The sequence below is a fragment of the Natator depressus genome, chromosome 6, assembly GCF_965152275.1.
Source record: "Natator depressus isolate rNatDep1 chromosome 6, rNatDep2.hap1, whole genome shotgun sequence".
Taxonomy (NCBI): domain Eukaryota; kingdom Metazoa; phylum Chordata; order Testudines; family Cheloniidae; genus Natator; species Natator depressus.
The window spans coordinates 101909434-101929890 of NC_134239.1; the positions used below are offsets into that span (position 1 = coordinate 101909434).

General features: G+C 40.5%; 1 protein-coding gene across 1 annotated transcript in view; it reads left to right on the plus strand.

Annotated features, from left to right (window-relative positions):
- SLC24A4 (solute carrier family 24 member 4) overlaps positions 1–20218 on the plus strand; it is a 134552-nt gene extending 114334 nt beyond the window's left edge. Inside the window, exons 13-17 of the mRNA XM_074956140.1 lie at positions 10149–10315; positions 12851–12965; positions 15809–15921; positions 16810–16875; positions 19314–20218. Of these exons, the coding sequence (XP_074812241.1) occupies positions 10149–10315; positions 12851–12965; positions 15809–15921; positions 16810–16875; positions 19314–19466 (614 nt within the window). The 3' untranslated portion in view covers positions 19467–20218. The remainder of the gene's footprint in view (positions 1–10148; positions 10316–12850; positions 12966–15808; positions 15922–16809; positions 16876–19313) is intronic.
- The last annotated feature ends 239 nt before the right edge of the window (positions 20219–20457 follow it).

Genomic DNA, 20457 nt, shown 5'->3' on the forward strand with positions numbered 1-20457 from the left:
AGCGCCCACTTCAATAACATTGGGAAAATGTAAAGAAACAACACCATGCTTTGTTGTTTAAGAGCCAGGGTACAATCAGCAGCCTAAAAAAATCTGACATTTGAAATTGGCTTTAGGGAGAAAGGTAATTTTCAGACAGTTTCCCCGCATCCCCTCTGTCTATCTTTTGATGCATTTTCAGGCCAGGAATAAGGAACATACATTTTCTAAAGATCAGAAGTTCATGTATTCTTTCTGTACTATAAAGAGCTCTAGGAAGAATAGACACTGGAAGGATTTTCCAGGCTAGGTGCTTGCAGTTTGCAAAGTAGGGAATTCACTTTAATTAAAGTTTTTTTTGTTTTTTTTTGTTTTTTTAGAGCCTCAGTTAAGATGGCCAAGGATTAGTCCAAACATTTTTTTCTGCTGCTCTAGAGTCATGTCTCTTTTTGGTTTTGATTTGCTTCTTCAAGTTACACACCATGGTTACTTTTGTCAGAACATCTTTCTTCTGAAATAGATGTTAGTGCCGTTTAATCTACCTCAGATAATGCTGCTTTCGAATGTATTGTCTTAAAGATCTACTCCCTGTTATGTGTGGTGCCCCCTCAGTGGTAGGGTTCAGTCATAGAACTAAGGCTTTCGGGTATTGGAATTGGAAGTAAAAGGAGAGTTACGTGAAGGAAGTAAAGATAGTCTCAAGCTACAAGATCCAGGCAGGATCCTAGACTGAATTTCAAACACCCCAAATTTCAGAGGGGTTCCAGGTTTGTTTCGGGCCCATCTCGAGACGCAAGACAACAGCAGCAGCTGCTGTGGAAGGGATTATTATACTACCAGATCTTGACTTTGGCTTGTATGGAAAAGTAACAATTCTCCCTAAAAAGAGTACCTTGATCTCTCCTGATCTGCAGGTTAACATTTGGACAATTAGCTTTTAAGAGCTGAGGCTCATCTGACACTCTGCTGTTTGGTTAATATAAAGTAGACAGTAAACAGCGCATGGGCTAAAAAATGTGAATATAAGAATAATAAGAATAGCCATACTGGGTCAGACCAAAGGTCCATCCAGCCCAGTATCCTCTCTGCCAACAGTGGCCAATGCCAGGTGCCCCAGAGGGAGTGAACCTAACAGGTAATGATCAAGTGATCTCTCTCCTGCCATCCGTCTCCACCCTCTGACAAACAGAGGCTAGGGACACCATTCCTTACCCAGTTAAAGCCCTGTTACCATTAAACTTTTTTTTTTAAAAATTCAGTTTATAAAAGTCTAAAAAGGCAAAAAGGAATCCCCCCCGCCCCCCGAGATCACAGCTACTTAAATCGCTTTTATTCAAACTGGGTGGTTAAATACCACCGTTTTAAAAGTAGAATTTAAAGTCAGCTCAGCCCTGTAGATTGTGCACAAACTAATAAATTATTGTTCCTCAGGATAGTTTTAAAGAAAGAATCCCCTCTGGTCTGTCAGTGCCCATTTAAGATAGAATGATCTAGGAGGGGAATGACAGGTTTCAGAGTAGCAGCCGTGTTAGTCTGTATCCGCAAAAAAAAAGGAGTACTTGTGGCACCTTAGAGACTAAAAAATTTATTTGAGCATAAGCTTTCGAGGCAGTGCTCAGTATTAAGTGTGGAGAGACTGAGTTGAGGAATGACCATAGGATTATTTCATTTCCTGGGCAAGTGAAGACCAGGTATACAGTTATGGAGATGGCTCACTTGACCTTGTAGGGAAGGTGTCCTTGTGAATCCTTTGGAGCAGCATTGTTAAGAAATGCTGGAGTACATCAGAATGAGATTGAATTGGCATATCTTGAGAATGAGCTGATGTGTATGAGCCCTTGCACAGCTTAGCTGCCTGTTAGAGCCCCGATTCAGAAAAAGCACTTAAACACATGCTTAACTGTAAGCACATATTTCAGAGTAGCAGCCGTGTTAGTCTGTATTCGCAAAAAGAAAAGGAGTACTTTTGGCACCTTAGAGACTAACCAATTTATTTGAGCATAAGCTTTCGTGAGCTACAGCTCACTTCATCGGATGCATAAAGTGGAAAATGCAGTGAGGATGTTTTATACACACAGACCATGAAAAAATGGGTGTTTATCACTTCAAAAGGTTTTCTCTCCCCCCACCCCACTCTCCTGCTGGTAATAGCTTCTCTAAAGTGATCACTCTCCTTACAGTGTGTATGATAATCAAGGTGGGCCATTTCCAGCACAAATCCAGGGTTTAACAAGAACGTCTGAGGAACAGTGGGGAAAGGGGGTAGGAAAAAACAAGGGGAAATAGTTTACCTTGCATAATGACTTAACAACTGCCAGTCTCTATTCAAGCCTAAGTTAATTGTATCCAATTTGCAAATGAATTCCAATTCAGCAGTCTCTCGCTGGAGTCTGGTTTTGAAGTTTTTCTGTTGTAATATCGCAACTTTCATGTCTGTAATCAAGTGACCAAAGAGATTGAAGTGTTCTCCGACTGGTTTTTGAATGTTATAGTTCTTGATGTCTGATTTGTGTCCATTTATTCTTTTACATAGAGACTGTCCAGTTTGGCCAATGTACATGGCAGAGGGGCATTGCTGGCACATGATGGCATATATCACATTGGTGGATGTGCAGGTGAACGAGCCTCTGATAGTGTGGCTGACGTTATTAGGCCCTGTGATGGTGTCCCCTGAATAGATATGTGGGCACAGTTGGCAACAGGCTTTGTTGCAAGGATAGGTTCCTGGGTTAATGGTTCTGGTGTGTGGTTGCTGGTGAGTATTCGCTTCAGGTTGGGGGGCTGTCTGTAGGCAAGGACTGGCCTGTCTCCCAAGATTTGTGAGAGTGTTGGGTCATCCTTCAGGATAGGTTGTAGATCCTTAATAATGCGTTGGAGGGGTTTTAGTTGGGGGCTGAAGGTGACGGCTAGTGGCGTTCTGTTATTTTCTTTGTTAGGCCTGTCCTAGTGGATCTCTTGTGTGGACTGGTCCAGGCTGAGGTTGATGGTGGGATGGGAATTGTTGAAATCCTGGTGGAATTCCTCAAGGGCTTCTTTTCCATGGGTCCAGATGATGAAGATGTCATCAATATAGCACAAGTAGAGTAGGGGCATTAGGGGACGAGAGCTGAGGAAGCGTTGTTCTAAGTCAGCCATTAAAATGTTGGCATACTGTGGGGCCATGCAGATACCCATAGCAGTGCCGCTGATCTGAAGGTATACATTGTCCCCAAATGTGAAATAGTTATGGGTGAGGACAAAGTCACGAAGTTCAGCCACCAGGTTTGCCGTGACATTATCAGGGACAGTGTTCCTGATGGCTTGTAGTCCATCTTTGTGTGGAATGTTGGTGTAGAGGGCTTCTACATCCATAGTGAAGAAACAGATTGACAGAGCCAGAAGAGTACCCAGAAGTCACCTACTACAGGACAGGCCTAACAAAGAAAATAACAGAACGCCACTAGCCGTCACCTTCAGCCCCCAACTAAAACCTCTCCGACGCATTATCAAGGATCTACAACCTATCCTGAAGGATGACCCATCACTCTCACAAATCTTGGGAGACAGGCCAGTCCTTGCCTACAGACAGCCCCCCAACCTGAAGCGAATACTCACCAGCAACTACATACCACACAACAGAACCACTAACCCAGGAACCTATCCTTGCAACAAAGCCCGTTGCTAACTGTGCCCACATATCTATTCAGGGGACACCATCACAGGGCCTAATAACATCAGCCACACTATCAGAGGCTCATTCACCTGCACATCCACCAATGTGATATATGCCATCATGTGCCAGCAATGCCCCTCTGCCATGTACATTGGCCAAACTGGACAGTCTCTGCGTAAAAGAATAAATGGACACAAATCAGATGTCAAGAACTATAACATTCATAATCCAGTCGGAGAACACTTCAATCTCTCTGGTCACGCGATTGCAGACATGAAAGTTGCGATATTACAACAGAAAAACTTCAAAACCAGACTCCAGCGAGAGACTGCTGAATTGGAATTCATTTGCAAATTGGATACAATTAACTTAGGCTTGAATAGAGACTGGCAGTTGTTAAGTCATTATGCAAGGTAAACTATTTCCCCTTGTTTTTTCCTACCCTCCCCCCCCCCACTGTTCCTCAGACGTTCTTGTTGAACCCTGGATTTGTGCTGGAAATGGCCCACCTTGATTATCATACACATTGTAAGGAGAGTGATCACTTTAGAGAAGCTATTACCAGCAGGAGAGTGGGGTGGGGGGAGAGAAAACCTTTTGAAGTGATAAACACCCATTTTTTCATGGTCTGTGTGTATAAAACATCCTCACTGCATTTTCCACTTTATGCATCCGATGAAGTGAGCTGTAGCTCACGAAAGCTTATGCTCAAATAAATTGGTTAGTCTCTAAGGTGCCACAAGTACTCCTTTTCTTTTTGTAAGCACATAGTTAAATCCCATTTATTGCTACATCTTCAAGCCTCTTGTAAAAGTGTGGATTGTTTTGAACTCCCATTGACTTAATGGAAATTGAGAACTCCTTGTTGCACAGGGTGGGTCCTAAATTCACTATAATGAAATATTATGTTTGTGAAGATAAGAATTTTTTTCCAGAACTAAAAAGATAGAGCTACTGGCCAAGGAGGTTAGCAAATCCTACCCATTATCCTATGCCCTGGCATCTTGAAAGGACATTAAAAACAGACAGTTTGGAACAAAAACTTGCAGATTTGATGTTGCTCTAGGTCATTCCATTGGTAATCCACCAACTGAACAGAGCTATAACCACAAGACAAAGATACCTAAAAGTAATATGTTGTGACGAAAATTCTGTTTCCCTCTTGGGCTGCATATGTGCCTCTGTTTGCAATCAGACGTTGGATTGTTGTTCTCTATCACAGCACAGATGTCTGTGCCGATTCACATGATACAAAATATAGATTGATTTTTTCATAAATTAGACAAGAAAATGTGTGCGTTTGCCAATTGTCCTCCTTCTTGGTAAGAAAGATGTTGGTCCCTGTTGTGATTGGATTTACAATAGAGAAGTAACAGGTTATGACTTTCTTTTAAGTAGCACTTATGTTGTATCCATCTCTTTAAAAGAAAAAGCTATAGGAAGCCTGTTCTCTGCTCAAAGATGTGGTAACAAAATAGACAGTAATAAGGAAAACCAAACAAACAGTGGAACTAACAGATATACTGAGCATCTCCACTCTAACTTCTTTCTTTTTGTTGCATTCCCTCCTTTGTAGATCTGGAGTAACTCCAGTGTAATGGACAGCAGAATTTGTCATTGTAGACTCAGATAAATTCTTCACATCAGGGACCTGTCTTCATTGTAGTGGACACTGCTTGTAAGATACCCAGTCATGGCATACACTGAGAAGTGTAACATGCTGGATCCAGTCATGGTGCAGGCAGAGTGATCTCTGAGAGGCTGTAATAAAGATCTGTTTGTTGGAAGTAGAACTGGCAGGGAAAACAGAACTTCCATCCCACAGAAACTTTTGAGGTTTTGGATACAATTTTCCAATTTAGGGTGAAAAATAAAAACCTGACATTTTTGCAGATCAAACTCGGAAAAACTGAAATTCTGAAAGGGCATTTTCCATTTAAAAAAAAACCAAAAACTATTCAAACATAAAATTCCTGACCTGCTGTAGTCTGAACCTTTTGGGTTTAGTCTCTGGCTTCCATGATCGGTACCACAGTAAGGATGTAACATTTGTAACATACTCATTTGTTAAGTGCCTAGCACGCAGAAGACTCTTAAAAACAAATTAGGCTGATTGGCTAATTTACATACACTAAATTTCATACACTAGTCCAATCAATCCTTAGCCCTTGAGAATAACATCATTTTGTTGCAGAATTATACTTCTTGCTTGGGTTAGTACAAGAGCTCCTATGTGGTGCTGTACAGTCCTCATTACTACATGACTTAAGATCAAAATTTGAATTAAATATTGCTGATGATGATTAGTCCTAAATCTCAGCTGTAAATTATAAAGCGTAATTAGGACTCAGGAGATAGGGAACTTAAAATCCATTTTCATTAGTGGAAAAAGACTGTTTTGTTTAAAAAGTTAAAGTAACAAATTTTGAAACTGATAAAATGAAACACTTTTTAAAAAACAAAGACACCGACAGTGCCAGCTCCTCAATTGGTGTAAATGGCACAACTCGATTAATTTCAGTAGAGCTACTCTGATTTACACCAGCTGAGGATCAGGATCAATTTATAATTAACGAGTGGAATTCATTGCCACCAGTTACACTGAAGCGAAATGCTTGGTAGAATTAAAAAAAGGACTAGAGTAGGGATGGTCAGCATTTTTTTTTCAAGTTTCAAAATTTCAAACAAAAACAGGAACGTCTACAGAAAGGTCTACAAAATCTTTCCTGTTTCTCAACCAGTTTATCACCAATTGGGATAAACATCTACTAGATGTGTCAACACTCATGCTTCGAGACTCCAGCTTTAACCACTAACTGCCTGGGGTTAGAAAGAAGCTCCCTCCATAACTGTCCGTTTTTGAGGGTTTTGACACTTTCTCTAAAGCATTTGGTACAAGTCACTGTCAGAGAGCATACCAGAGTAGATGGACCATTGGTTTGACTCTGTCTCGCAGGCCCTAATTTAAGTTACACAATAATACAGTGAATAATGCACTCTTCCTACTTGTTCCTCCTTCATTCCCAGAAGAAATGATTCAATGGCCTAGATATCAAGTTTGAAATACCTGAGCTGCAGCAGTGCGTTTGACTCCTGGCAGTGTCATCACAGCCTTTGGCCCATCTCAGCTAGACAAAACTGAGTTCCATGTGTAACGCTGCCTGCAGCAACTCAAGAGTGTGAGGACCAGCCTCAGGGCAGATTGTTAGGAGCCAGGGCACAAACCCCAGATTGGCTGTGAATTCTATACTTAGAGTTTGCGAGCCAATTGTCAAGTGTAAACTCTTCAGGTACTATAAGATCCTTAACATGGAGCTGTAGACAGTCCCCTTGGTACTCCAATCTGTCTCGCCACCCAGGTGAGCATACCTTTGTGATAAATCGTCTCTTACATCAAGAATCACAGCAATATTCAGGTTACTCACAGTCCCAAAGGACCAGTCACTTACCCCAGGTCAATGGCAATTTAAATCTCACACCAAAGACTATTGTAGCCAATTCATTAATAAACTATATATAGATTTGTGAAACAGGAAAAGGAAACAGTTATTTACAAGGTGAAAGCAGGTAAACATATACACACAAATGAGTTATAATCTTAAATTTCAAAAGCCTCTATGTTCAGCAAAGTCTCTATATTCTTTAGGGCTACCTCATGCTACACAGCTGGGGATCCCTTCCCCTGCCCCCTTCCCCCAGACCAAGCAGCATAAAGATACCTAGTTCCTTTTGTCTGGAGTTTTTATCCCCCTTCTGACATGTCCTCTGAGCTGCAAACTCAGCTGATCTGGGGGAGGGGACAGGGGGAAATCCACTTGCATGACTCATCTTCATGGGGGGGGGAGAGCAGAACAACAAAGTATTTTATCCTCTTAACATCTGGTGTTGATGGACCTTTCCTGTTGGGAAGGATGTAAGACCTTCTGTTGATGAGCAGCCCTTCACACTAATTTAATGTCTCTTTCCTGTCGGTGTTTTACATAGTCACAGAGGTGCACAATACAACCACTCAGATATTGGCTTACAATATGAAATTCAGATGTTACAAGTGAGATTAATGCATGCAACAACTCAGACGCATTCAATAAAATCTAAACACATTCTTATCATTTTAACACCTGGCTTAACAATACTAACACACAGGTGAGCCAGACTGATTCCAGCTATGTATTTGTCAGTGTTCAGTTGAGATGTGGGGACTTTGGCATGAGCTGACACCTGATCTGCCAGCATCACACTGTGTGGTTTACCAAGTGTGGGATTTTTGGGTGAGACTTTAAAACGGAGTTCCTGTCTGCTGTATGTGGATATTGCAAACCATATGACACTTTTTTTTAAAAGTAGGGCTTTGACCAATATTCCCTTCTCATCGCTATTGTTCTGTGTGTTGTTTACCTGTTATCTTTCACCTAGAGATGGCTGCATTTTAATGGGAAAGTGATTCCTGCAAGTATAAAGCTCCTTAGTGAAGAAATAGAGGCATATAGCATTAGAGGAATATATTGAAAATTACTATAAGACTTTTCATTGTAGCACTGTCTCTTTGGAATGTTTGGCTCCCAAAGCCTCTTATACACAGTGCAGAGCATATGGATTTGAAAAAGATTGAAATACTTGAAACAAGACAGGAATTATTCTGCTCTCAGCTAAACTAGTATAATTCACAAGTAACTCTACGTTAGTCAGTTGCACCAGCATAAAACTTGTGTAAGTTAGACCAGAATCCAGACCAATGTTTCTGGACGCTTTCGTTAATGAAGCAAAAATCCTCCAACTGCAGGATGAGTGGGCAACTGTCTCACTAAATTACTGGAAAAAAAATAAGGACCTGATTCTCATCTCTCACTGGTGTAACGCTTCATTGTTCTTAGACCTGATTTACACTAGAGTAGAATCAGGCTGGTATGTTTTCCCTGTCACATGGGTAAGAAGAGATCCCTGTTTTGCTAGATAACAAGTATGGTGTTTGCAGTTGCTGTCTTTCATTTTCTTTGTTGGGGGTATGTACCCTGACAGGGATCCTACCTAAGGTCCTGAATCAACAAAGCTTAAGGACATGTTAAACCATGACTGCTCACATTGACTTTCCACTAATTTTGCTAAATCAAGGCCTAAATGGATAGCTCTTTTGTGACAAAAAAGAGAAATCCCCATTACAAAGCATTGGTCCAGCTGTCTTCATTGCATTTTTTCATGCTTTGTGTGTATATAAAAAGATCTTCTACACTTTCCACAGTATGCATCTGATGAAGTGAGCTGTAGCTCACGAAAGCTTATGCTCAAATCAATTGGTTAGTCTCTAAGGTGCCACAAGTACTCCTTTTCTTTTTGCGAATACAGACTAACACGGCTGTTACTCTGAAACCTTTCATTGCAGCGCAGGCTCATATAAGCATTGGAAAGCTGTAGTTTCAGCATTACTACTATCTTTTAAAGCTGAAGGCAGCATAATATTTGTTTGTGCTCTCTACAACTAATTTTTGATTCATTAAAGAAAGCATCAAGGGACATTAATGCAGATTCTGGTCTCACTTACACCAGTTTTACAGTGGTGTAACTCTGACTACAGTGGAGATGTATCTGTTTTTTATTCTTTTCCTTTGGCGTGACCATCCATCTGTTTCAAAACAGCACATTTGTATAGATCTTGCACACACAATGATCAGGGCATTTATACTGTTTCAAGCATCAATAAATCCCCTGCTAGCTTAATTATTATCCAAAATAAAGCTACATAAAGGGCACTTGACTGTGCCCATCATTTGTCAGCCTGGAAAGCAAACTTGTAGAATGCTCTAAAATGTCTCAAGGAATATGAATATAATCCCTAGTCTGTGAAAATCCTGTAATTTGCCTCTGATCCCATTAATTGAAATTTACATGCACATTTGCAACATATTTGCAATGTTTTGAAACATCAGCATTTCATATGTCTTGTCTGTGAAGCAAGAGTGAGTGTATTGTTATGCAGATAGTAAACTGTGATTTGCAAATTCTGTAGCGGTAGATCCTTCACAGACACAGCTCAGAATGAAGGCCAACGTCTGTTTTTATATCAGCTGAAAATGTTTACTGATATTGCACAGAAGTGGGCAATTTTTTACACTGTTCCTTTTAAAAAAAAAAGTTGTATTTTGCTTTTTATTTCAGGTGAGGGGCTTAATGGTAAGATAACATGCCCCTGAAAGGGCAATACTACCAGCCTTCTGTTTTAAATTCAAAAGAGCAATACATTGTGGCTCAATTTCATCGTCAGATATATGTACATTGTCTGGTTTGAATCAGTGGGAACCCTACACATGCATCCAAGGGCAGAACTTGCCATATTATAAAGAGAGACAGAAACTGGGAACACGGGGGCAAGGGAGACAAATGACCCTCAAACCAAAATGCACAGCTGCAACCAAGCCTATTTGTTATTTTCTCCTCTGTCCACATAGTGTGCATACATATGTAACTGGACCTGGTGCAGCAGGAACAGGAAAGTTAAATAGGTTGTTTTCCGTTCTTTCCGCAGATGGAAAAATGAACAAAGTCAAATGGATTTTCACGTGGCCATTGCTATTCCTACTCTTTTGTACCATTCCAAACTGCAGCAAACCGCGTTGGGAGAACTTTTTTATGCTGACATTCATTTTATCCACTCTGTGGATTGCTTTGTTCTCCTATTTTATGGTGTGGATGGTAAGTAGATGCAACAAAACCTTGTTTTAAGAAATGAAATGTACAGGCCAGATGGTGAATGTCTTCAACTCCAATCCCAGGTTGTTTTAGGTGAACTAAAAGACATAACCACATTGGGATGTGTGCAGTCTAGTAGTTCTAATAAATGACCTATGTGCTAGTCTCTCTTCTGGACAGTACTTTTGGACCATAATTTTAAAGGTAGGCACTTAAAGATGCAGATGGGGCCTAGTGTGATTTTTTTTTTTCAAAAGTTCCTCAGTGCCTAGTTCCTAATATTGAATGGGAGTTAGGGCTTAGGTGCTTTTGAAAATCCCACTAGGTGCCTATCTGTATCTTTAGGCACCTAATACCTTTAAAAATATGGCCTTAAGGCCTGATCCTGAAACATACACAGTAACTCAGGTGAGTAGTGAGGGTTGGAGGATCAGATACAGTGTAAAATGCTCTGGGTGGAACGGACTATATTAGTCGCAAGTATTATCCTTCTTAGTAAGAGTGCCATAGAGGTTACCCATAAATCTTTTCAGTTGCTCTTAATGTGCAAAAATGTAGGCTCTGATGAAGATGTATATCTGGTATGATCTGTTCAGAAACACTCTTACTTGAAACGCCAGTCCAGGTGATTCACTCTTTTCTCTCAGTTTTTATACTTAAATGTACATTTTCACTCAGAAGAGACATGAATCGTAAAGTAGCTCAAATTTGACTCTTTGTAATTAAAAAAATATTTTTGGAAGTTTAAAAAGGCATTTTTTTTCTATTCAAAGAGAGGCAAAGCTAAAGAGAAGTTATGTTAGTATTGCTGAAGGACTGGTAGGTCAATGGCAGGGTGGATAAAGCGTTCACATGCCTCCTCCAATTAAAGATCAGTAAAATGAAAAAATCTAACTCTCTTGTAATACGTACCCTGGAAAATGAAATATGTAACAGTTCCGTGTGACCTTTTGGAAGCATCTTCATTTATGAACAGCTGATCTTCATAACTTGCTTGAGGCTTGTGAGCTGTGTGACACAGCTTTACTTGTCTGGGATACATACTGATAGCTTTGTCAGTATATTATACATTTGGGGATTATTTTGTTTTTCCATTTCCACTTGGATACAGTATTTTCCCGTAAGTTAGTATTTAAAGTATTATATTATAAAGTAAAGCCCTTTCTCCCTGATTTTACAATATGTAGCAAAAACTGGTTGAGAGATTCATATTCCAACAATTCATTTTTGCTGATGTACCACATTGCCACAACTTCAATGCATCTGTACTTCAGTAAGACCATGCTGTCTATCCTGGTTCCACTTTCAGAACTTCTGTTGAAAACAGTGGGAGTTTTTGTGGAAAGACCAAAGGTAGGATATGTTCAGAAATGCTGTAACAGTGTCTCTGATCTCTTTTAAGATGGGCCATGCCTCAGTGTCCTCACAGTTACTTGCCCTCTCAGTGGGAAAATGTCTTAGTGATTGGATAACTTGATTTAATCCTCTGGCTAAGTTAAAAAGAAAAAAGACTCCATCCCTTCTGGGGTAACCACAACTCTAATGAAAAAAAGAGTCCAAGCAAAAACTTTTGGCCCAGTTCTGCTTCTGGGCCACTGCCTGCTTTAAGAGTCTGTGGAAACTCTTCCCCTTGGCTGCAGGGGTTCCCAAAAGAGCCCCTTGCCCCTTGATTGCACAGATCTAGAAATAGGCTTTTCTTATAGGAGTGCCAGCACAATACTTCAAGGTGGCAGCACTGAGGTTTATGCCACCCTTTCTACCACAGGCTCCAGCTCTAATCCCCTGAGCAATGAAGTAGCTGTCTGCTCCAATCTCAAATATTCCAGCTTCACTCTTACTCTTCCCACAGGCTACTTCCTAGGCTTGCTTAGCTGGCTGGCTATGAAGCCTTCTTTCTGGTCCCTTTTTCAGGGTATATTAACACACACACCCCTTGAGACCCTTACTGGGATCCCCATTACAAGCTGCTGTCTCCCCCTAGGCTCTTCCAAAGCTGCATCGGGGCCATTTGTCTAGAGAGACTCATGTTCTATTCCCTTCAGGAGTGTCTCTGTCAAGAGCCTCAGAACAGGTCTCACCTCTTCCCAAGCCATTCTCTTACTATGGCAAAGGGAGCTCCGCCCTCTTCCCAGCCTGCATTGCTGCCAAATGAAGAGCAACCTTCAGACCTGGGAGCCACCCAGCATTCCACTGTTCCAGGCAGAAAATAAGAACAGTCTGTACTGGTCTGTAAGCGCCCTTAAGGGGCCAGTACATCCTGTTACAAATGTATAAAGTGGAGCACTTTAAATGGCTTTCATAAAACCCTTAAGAATGTGCCTACAAGTACTTATTGTTTCCTAGTAGGAGGTTTTTAGTCAGATTGTTGCTAAAATTTTGTTTCCTTACAGAAGTGTGTGTGTGTGTGTATCTAACTGTCATAACGGCCACATCCAGAAATTAAAGTGAAGAGTGAATCACAATTGTATTGGAAATACAGTATCAGAATAAGAGAGACTTCCCAATTATTTTAAATGGCTGTTTTCCCTGACTGTGCAGGTTACTATAATTGGATACACTCTGGGGATCCCTGATGTTATCATGGGCATTACTTTCCTAGCCGCAGGAACGAGTGTACCAGACTGCATGGCCAGCTTAATAGTAGCAAGACAAGGTATCATTTCTGTTCAAGTGTTCCAACAATTTCATGCTGTGCTTCTGTAATATGTAGCTTTTTCAAACTGTTTGAATTACAATAGCACCTAGGAGCCCCAGTCATGGACCAGGGCCCCACTCTGCTTGGTGCTGCAAAAAAAAAAAATGGTTTCCACCCTGTTACATCTCTGGTTATGAGTACGGGGCATTTATTACATCCAAGAGGATTGAAGCATCAGGAGAAATTGCATAATGTTCTGGTAGTTCATTCAGCAACCAAAACTCACATATGCAGTATAGATCAGTCAGATTAGAACGATGTAACGTACACATGTGCTACACCAAAAAAGATTAGCCATAAAAATAGGATTATACACCAAAAGTGCATAGAAAAAGGATTTTCTTTTTGGATCATGTCCTAAGTCCTGCATGTAAAACTTGCATTGATTTCAAATTAAGTTGATGGGGAAAGATACTGTGGAGGAAAGGCACAACAAAAGTTAACTTGCTTCAAACATATTCCTCATCCAACTAGAGACAGCCAGGATCTTCCTTTTGGCTCGATGAATATTAACACTGAGTAGGGAAAGATTAACCTTAACTATGTCTAGTTTAACTTTCCTATTTAAAAGGCCAAAGATTTTTCCAGCTCATATTTACATGGCTGAGCTTTTGATTTTTTTTTAAAAGCTTTCCTTTTTTACATGAGAAATATATATGGACACATCCTTTACCATTGTTGCTTAAAACAAGCATGAGTGTGTCCATTTGTATCACGCTGAGAAAGGAGCAGATAGTAATAATAGCATTTTGCAGTATTGCAGCTCCTACAGCCCTTAATGCCAAAGGATGGCTCTTTTTTCTCCAGGCTGCATACAGACTCCAAGAATTCTGAAGTCTTAAACTAGCCACCAGGAGCCAGTAGAGTCCCACATCTGTATGATGTGAACTGCATAAACATATTTAAAATGTTTCGTTTATAACTGTAAGAGCTATACATATTTTTAAATATGTTTTGGATATGCCTAACAAAGAATCGTATATTAAAAATAATCCATTCTCCACTTCATATTAGGAATTACATGCAGGAAAATCTCACAAAAATAGATCAGCTGTGTTAAGAACTGTTCTGGGACACTGCCCATTAAAATTGGTTTCTTCCATGTATGATATTAGAGTCAGTAGATCTGTAGAGGAAATACAGGGGGAAAAGTGCTAAAATGATCAGTGTAATGCCTTCATAATGCTTGAATCTGTACAGAAAATAAATGCAAAAAGAAAAGGAGGACTTACAGCACCTTAGAGACTAACCAATTTATTTCGTGAGCGACAGCTGCATCCGATGAAGTGAGCTGTAGCTCACGAAAGCTTATGCTCAAATAAATTGGTTAGTCTCTAAGGTGCCACAAGTACTCCTTTTCTTTTTGCGAATACAGACTAACACTGCTGCTACTCTGAAACCAGAAAATAAACGCTATCATTCTTTATCTCTGTTCTCTAGAGTCTCTACCATAAGTTTAACTCAAAATGTTAAATGAGAAATCAATGGGGAAAGAGAGATCTGCTTAGTTTAGTTATTTCACAGTCCACTTAATATTCTATTTGTAGTTTACTATTTATTTCTGTGGGCCAAATCTTTGCAATAGAATATCGCCACATATCAGGCAAAAACCTGGTCAAGATTACTTACTATGAGAGTACAGGCAAGGAACAGCTTGGTGAACTGGTAGATGGAGAATCCCTGATCTCTCATGTAACATGTGAGGGCCATGCATGGCACTTTAGTAAAGGATTTCCCAAAGGGCAAATGCAGATGTGCCATGACAGTGAAGGGAAGCTGCAAGAGGTGTCGCCATAAACACAAATCCCGAGGATATCCCAGGGATGGATTGTCTGCGGTACTGACTGTGTCAGGCCATGCCTTGGGAGCAGACATTGTGCATGTGATCCAGCTGGAAGTCTCATGGGCTTGAAAGTTCCTCCACAAAGCTGATCTTATTTGCAGGGGACTTTCCAACAATATTAGATCTTTTCCTCCTTCCTGACACACGTTTTGTGGATTTGGCAGTAGCACAGATAACTAAGCAGGTACTTGAGAGAGAAACAAATTGGGGTGAGCACTCTGGCCACCATTATTATGGTATCAAAATCAGACACCAGCTAATACTGAGCACAGGAGACAGAGATTCTGTAAGAACAAGGTTCTTATGACCTTACCACCCACTCACACTTTGTTCTCCTATTTCATTATTGTTTGGGGTTGTTTTTAAAAAATGAAATTTCTAAAGTGAACTTGATGCTCACACACATAAGGGCCCAGTCCTGCTCAGTGCTGAATGTCCTCAGCTCCCACACTGCTCAGCATCTTTCACGATCAACTTTCAGATTAGCTAGAGCCCACAGCCCCAGAGCACATCCCAAGAGATGAAGACAGACCACACACAGCTTCCTATAATGAAGCCCATGGCCAGCTTTGCCCTGGGACTACAGAAAAAACAGGACAAATCTTATCAACCTGTTTTTTTAATTGGCATCAAACTCAAACACCAAACAATTTCTGCTTACCCATCAAGGATGATACATGCACAAAGTATATTGGTTGTGAGCATTTTTTTATTTTAAAAGGTTATGTAAATATTACCCCAATTATCTGCTGATCTTAGGTACTTAGCAAATTGCCCATGTGGGGATTGCAGGAGTTCTTAGTTAGCTAATTTTAAAGTGTCCTCTTACATTGCAAAGCTGCTCAATGGTCATTCTCTCTCCCCCTCCCTGCCTCCTCCTCCTCAGCCTTGTTACAAAATGTTTGTCCTGTGTGTTGTTTTGACCTGAGAATCATTATTTGGTTTTTTTGTTTCCCAGGTCTTGGTGATATGGCCGTATCCAATACAATAGGAAGCAATGTGTTTGACATTTTAGTAGGCCTTGGAGTACCATGGGGCATGCAAACTATGTTGATTAATTATGGATCAACGGTATGTGTGTGTGTGTGTGTATATAATTATAATTAATTTTCGTTTTTTTGTGTTGTTTTCAGAAGAAAACATTGTAAAAAATGCTGAGCATTTTTATTAGTAGTTAAATAAGACATGAGGTTATTTCCTGGCCAAAGAACAGGGATACATGCGAACAGTTTTCCTGTCACAAGATGCAATGAATTCCCATTGCTTTCAATGTGAGTTAATTGTATTGGGTGGCAGGAGCAATTGGGTCTATTCCTGGCTCCGCTACTGTATGTCTGTGCAGCTTTGAGCAAATCTCTTTGCCTCTCCATGTCTCCGTTGACCTGGTTGTAAAATGAGGATAATAAGGCTTACTCTCTTTGAGAGTTATTGGCCAAAGGCAATATACAAGTGCTGAGGGGATTTATTTAAGCAGGACTGATTATTTACACATTTATTCTGATTCTTTTAAACATGCTGTTCTCCCATTATTGTAACTGTTACCATAAATTAAACATCTAGGATATATGTCATTTAAAAATTGTAAATTGGGGCTTGTCAATACAGTGAAGCAATGAGCACTAAGCGATGTGATTTCTAATGTGCACTAACATGTTACACATTAATTGGCCCGTGTAGACCCCTAGTGCACTTTGATGTGGTGCAGGCACACTAGGAAACGTTTAGTGCACCTGAGCAGGGTCAACACGGGCCAATTAGTGCGCAGCGTATTAGTGCGCTTTAGAAATCACACCCCTGTAGAGTGCAGTACCCCGTCCTGTAGGCAAGCCCTTCGTTTTAAATTTCAGACAGTACTTGAAAATAGAATAGAAAATGTTCTAAATCAAGAGGCAGTTAACTTTCTATTGCACTTACTATGTCCTAAACATTTTAAAGTTCTCTTATGTCTAACTTTCACAGGTTAAGATAAATAGCAAGGGACTGGTCTATTCGGTTCTTCTTCTGCTGGGGTCTGTAGCTCTTACTGTAAGTATTTCTGTGGTTTAAAATGTGACCGCTTTGAGTATTCACTTCATGTCATAATTTGATACATCTATTTACTTTGCATGTAGCAGTAGGAGAAACTGGAAGTACTTGCCATTATGACTAGCATTTGTTCATACAGAGCTTGATCTAACAACCAAAGACATCAGTGGGCTTTAAATCAGGCTCTCAGCACTCAATGGGGCACCGAGGACCTTCAGTTCCCATTTATTTCAGTGAGAACTGAGGACCTCAGCTCCCAAGAGGAGCTAACTAAGTAACTCTCAGGACTGGGCTATTATTTTGTAACAAAGGGCCTGGTAAGTGAAACATTAATTTGGGTCTGAAGTCAGTTCTAATGCATCTAGGGCCTGAAGTGGAATGCATTGAAGTCAATGGCAAAATGCCCATTGAGCCAGATGTGGGCAGAACCAGACTCTGAAAGTGTAAATATCCATCCTCATTAACACTTTGCAGTGTTTCTCAAACTGTAGACTTCCAGCGGAGACTACATAGAGAATGTGACAGGTTTCAGCGTGTTAGTCTGTATCAGCAAAAAAACTGAGGAGTCCTTGTGGCACCTTAGAGACTAACACATTTATTTGGGCATAAGCTTTCGTGGGCTAGAACCCACTTCATCAGATGTATGAAGTAAAAGGTACAGGAGCAGGTATAAATACATGAAAGGATGTGGGTTGCTTTACCAAGTGTTAGGTCAGTCTAACGAGATAAATCAATTAACAGCAGGGTACCAAGGGAGGAGAAATAACTTTTGAAGTGGTAAGAGAGTGGCCCATTACAGACAGTTGACAAGAAGGGTGTGAGTAACAGTAGGGAGAAATTAGTATTGGGGAAATTAGGTTTAGGTTTTGTAATGACCCAACCACTCCCAGTCTTTATTCAGGCCTAATCTGATGGTATCTAGTTTGCAAATTAATTCCAGTTCTGCAGCTTCACCTCACATTTCTGCATCATGTCTGTGGCTTACCAATGCATTGTACCAATGACACACTAAATATGGTGGTAGGATGACCAGTATTGCAAAAATCAGACCCTAGTCGCTATACAATTAACTTGCCAATGCATCTCACAAGTGACTTGTATGGAGATAATCTTTTTGCCAGCCCAGCCCTCAGTAGACACAATCACTGGTACTCATCTTTGCCACACTGTGAAGCAAATATCGAAATAATATCTTAAAAGACAACAGTTGTGTTGTATTGTGTCATAAATCTTCCCCTCCTCCACCCACCTGTCCAGCAGTTTGGCAAGGTATGGGAGGGTTAGCTAAATTTTATCGTCGAAGGTGTCCATGGGGTATTGATGGACAGAATGACCAGGCTCCTGACGCAGCTGAAACAGTGACCTCTGAATGGAAAAGCTTCTGAACACTCCCATTACTCTCTCGCTAAATGTGAGCCTAAATGTGGATTTAGGAGCCTAACTTTAGGCTAGTCACCCAGATTTGGAAATTCTGGCCAATGTCTGTGCACAGTACAATTTGAGTGGCCTGTATTTTGGCAAACTGTCTGTATGAAGGAACAAGCCATCTAACTCATTACTTCTGACCTCCTTTGAGACTATGTTCTCTGCTTCTCTGCAGTTGTTGAAGGAAGGAACACTCTGTAAGGGCCAGTGTTCCAGAGAACATAGTAGATCTAGGGGGCAGCACTGAAGGTTCTTTTACCTGATAATTGAGGCTGTACTGAAGCAATTAATGGGAGCTGCATGACTTCAAGGGTGTGTTGAAACTATACGCTTATGGGCTTGATTCTCGGTTACATTAAGAGCTCTTCGCCAAGCTCTGACCCTGTGAAGGGTTCTGAACATATGCCACTCGCTTGCGGTACATTTATGCTGCAGCTGGAGGTGTAATTTCTCACATGTGTAGACATACCTACACTAGCTGTGATCAATTGTCATGCTAAAAATAACAGTGTAGCCACAGCAGTGCAGATGGCAGCATGGACTAACTGCCTGAATGTTACCTAGGACAGAGACGGCGCTATTCCTACTTAGGGCTCCAAATGGCCTAGGATCTCAGACCGCTAACCTGTGCCACCGCCAGCACTGCTACGGCTACACTGCTGTTTTTAGCAAGTTAGCTTGATCAAGGCTAGTGCTTGTATGTCTGTCCAAGGACACCTCCAGCTGCAATGTAGACACACCCTAAGTTACACCCACTTCAAGGCCGCTTTATATGTTAGAGCAGTGTAAAGAGGTCTTAATGTAGCTGAGAATTAAGCCCTCATGTTTAACTTGATCAGTTATGTGCCTTATTGCCATCTGAAAAAATGACCACTGTCCTTTCTGATCTGTAAAATGACCAAGACTCCATTTTTAGCATGTTTAAGGACAGCAGATTCAAATAGACCTCATTTGAAGCTTGTAGCATTTGTGTCCTTTGAGATACCAGTAACTAACACTTTGTATACTTGCAGGTGGGTGGAATCCATGTAAATAAATGGAAACTTGACAAGAAACTAGGCTTCTACGTGCTGATTCTTTATGCCATTTTCCTGTGTTTCTCTGTATTGATAGAGTTTAATGTCTTTACCTTTGTCAACTTTCCAATGTGCCGAGAAGATCTTTAAAACAAACCACAGCCATGAGAGAGGCTGACATACTCTTGATTTCTTGTGCTATAAATGATAGACATTTTAAATTTCTACCTTCTCATCAGTAATCTGATTTTCTTTCCTGCTTTGTTATCCAACAAGCACTTTTACTTACCTGGAAGGAAAACAAACCTTTCTTTTAACATGCTAGCTCAAGGCAACCAAAGCATTTTCCTCTTTGGGTATTGCTGCTCAGTCATCCAACTTGTGGATCTCATGCAGAGTGCTCAAAAGTCTGATTTTCGTGGTGTTCTGCTGTGGTTTTCATTCTCCTTATGCAGACAATAATGCACCAAAGTCAACTGGAACAAGACTAGAAAAAACTCTCCTCTCTCTCTTTCTTTGACATTTACTGTCCATGGAAGAAGAAGAGGCTGGCTCAGAACTTTTCTTGGCTCCATTAAAAGCATCAGAGCTACAGGACCAGAAAGTCCGATGCACATAACATGGCATGCACTGTTGTGGACATATGTTTTTCCCCTTCAAGTGCTCTGTTTATAGAGGAACTGCATTGACATTTATTAGCCTTTGTTGGTGATTTCTGAATATTTAATCACTCTTTTTTATTTAAAAATGTGAAGAACACATGAACAATTTTACAGAGAAAAGAGAAAATGGTTAATATTGTATCACTTTTGATGATGCACACTAAGAGAAATAGAATCTGAAATCTTCAAAAGAGAATATACGTGCAAAATATTCATACTTGAAAAATGTGTTTTACCATCAGCAAGGAATACCGTACAAATATAAACTAACATTTGTGGAATATTAAAGCCTATAAGTAACATGTTGCATTGGCACTAGTAAGCCCACTTGTAATTTTACAAGAAACGAAAAGATTAACACCCAACGGGGTTCTCAGTTTCTAGTGGCAATTGTTATCTGAAAAATAGAACATGAACACATTCCAGACCTTCTTGCAATATGATGCATCAGGGATTTTTTGGGGGGTGGGGGGATTTAT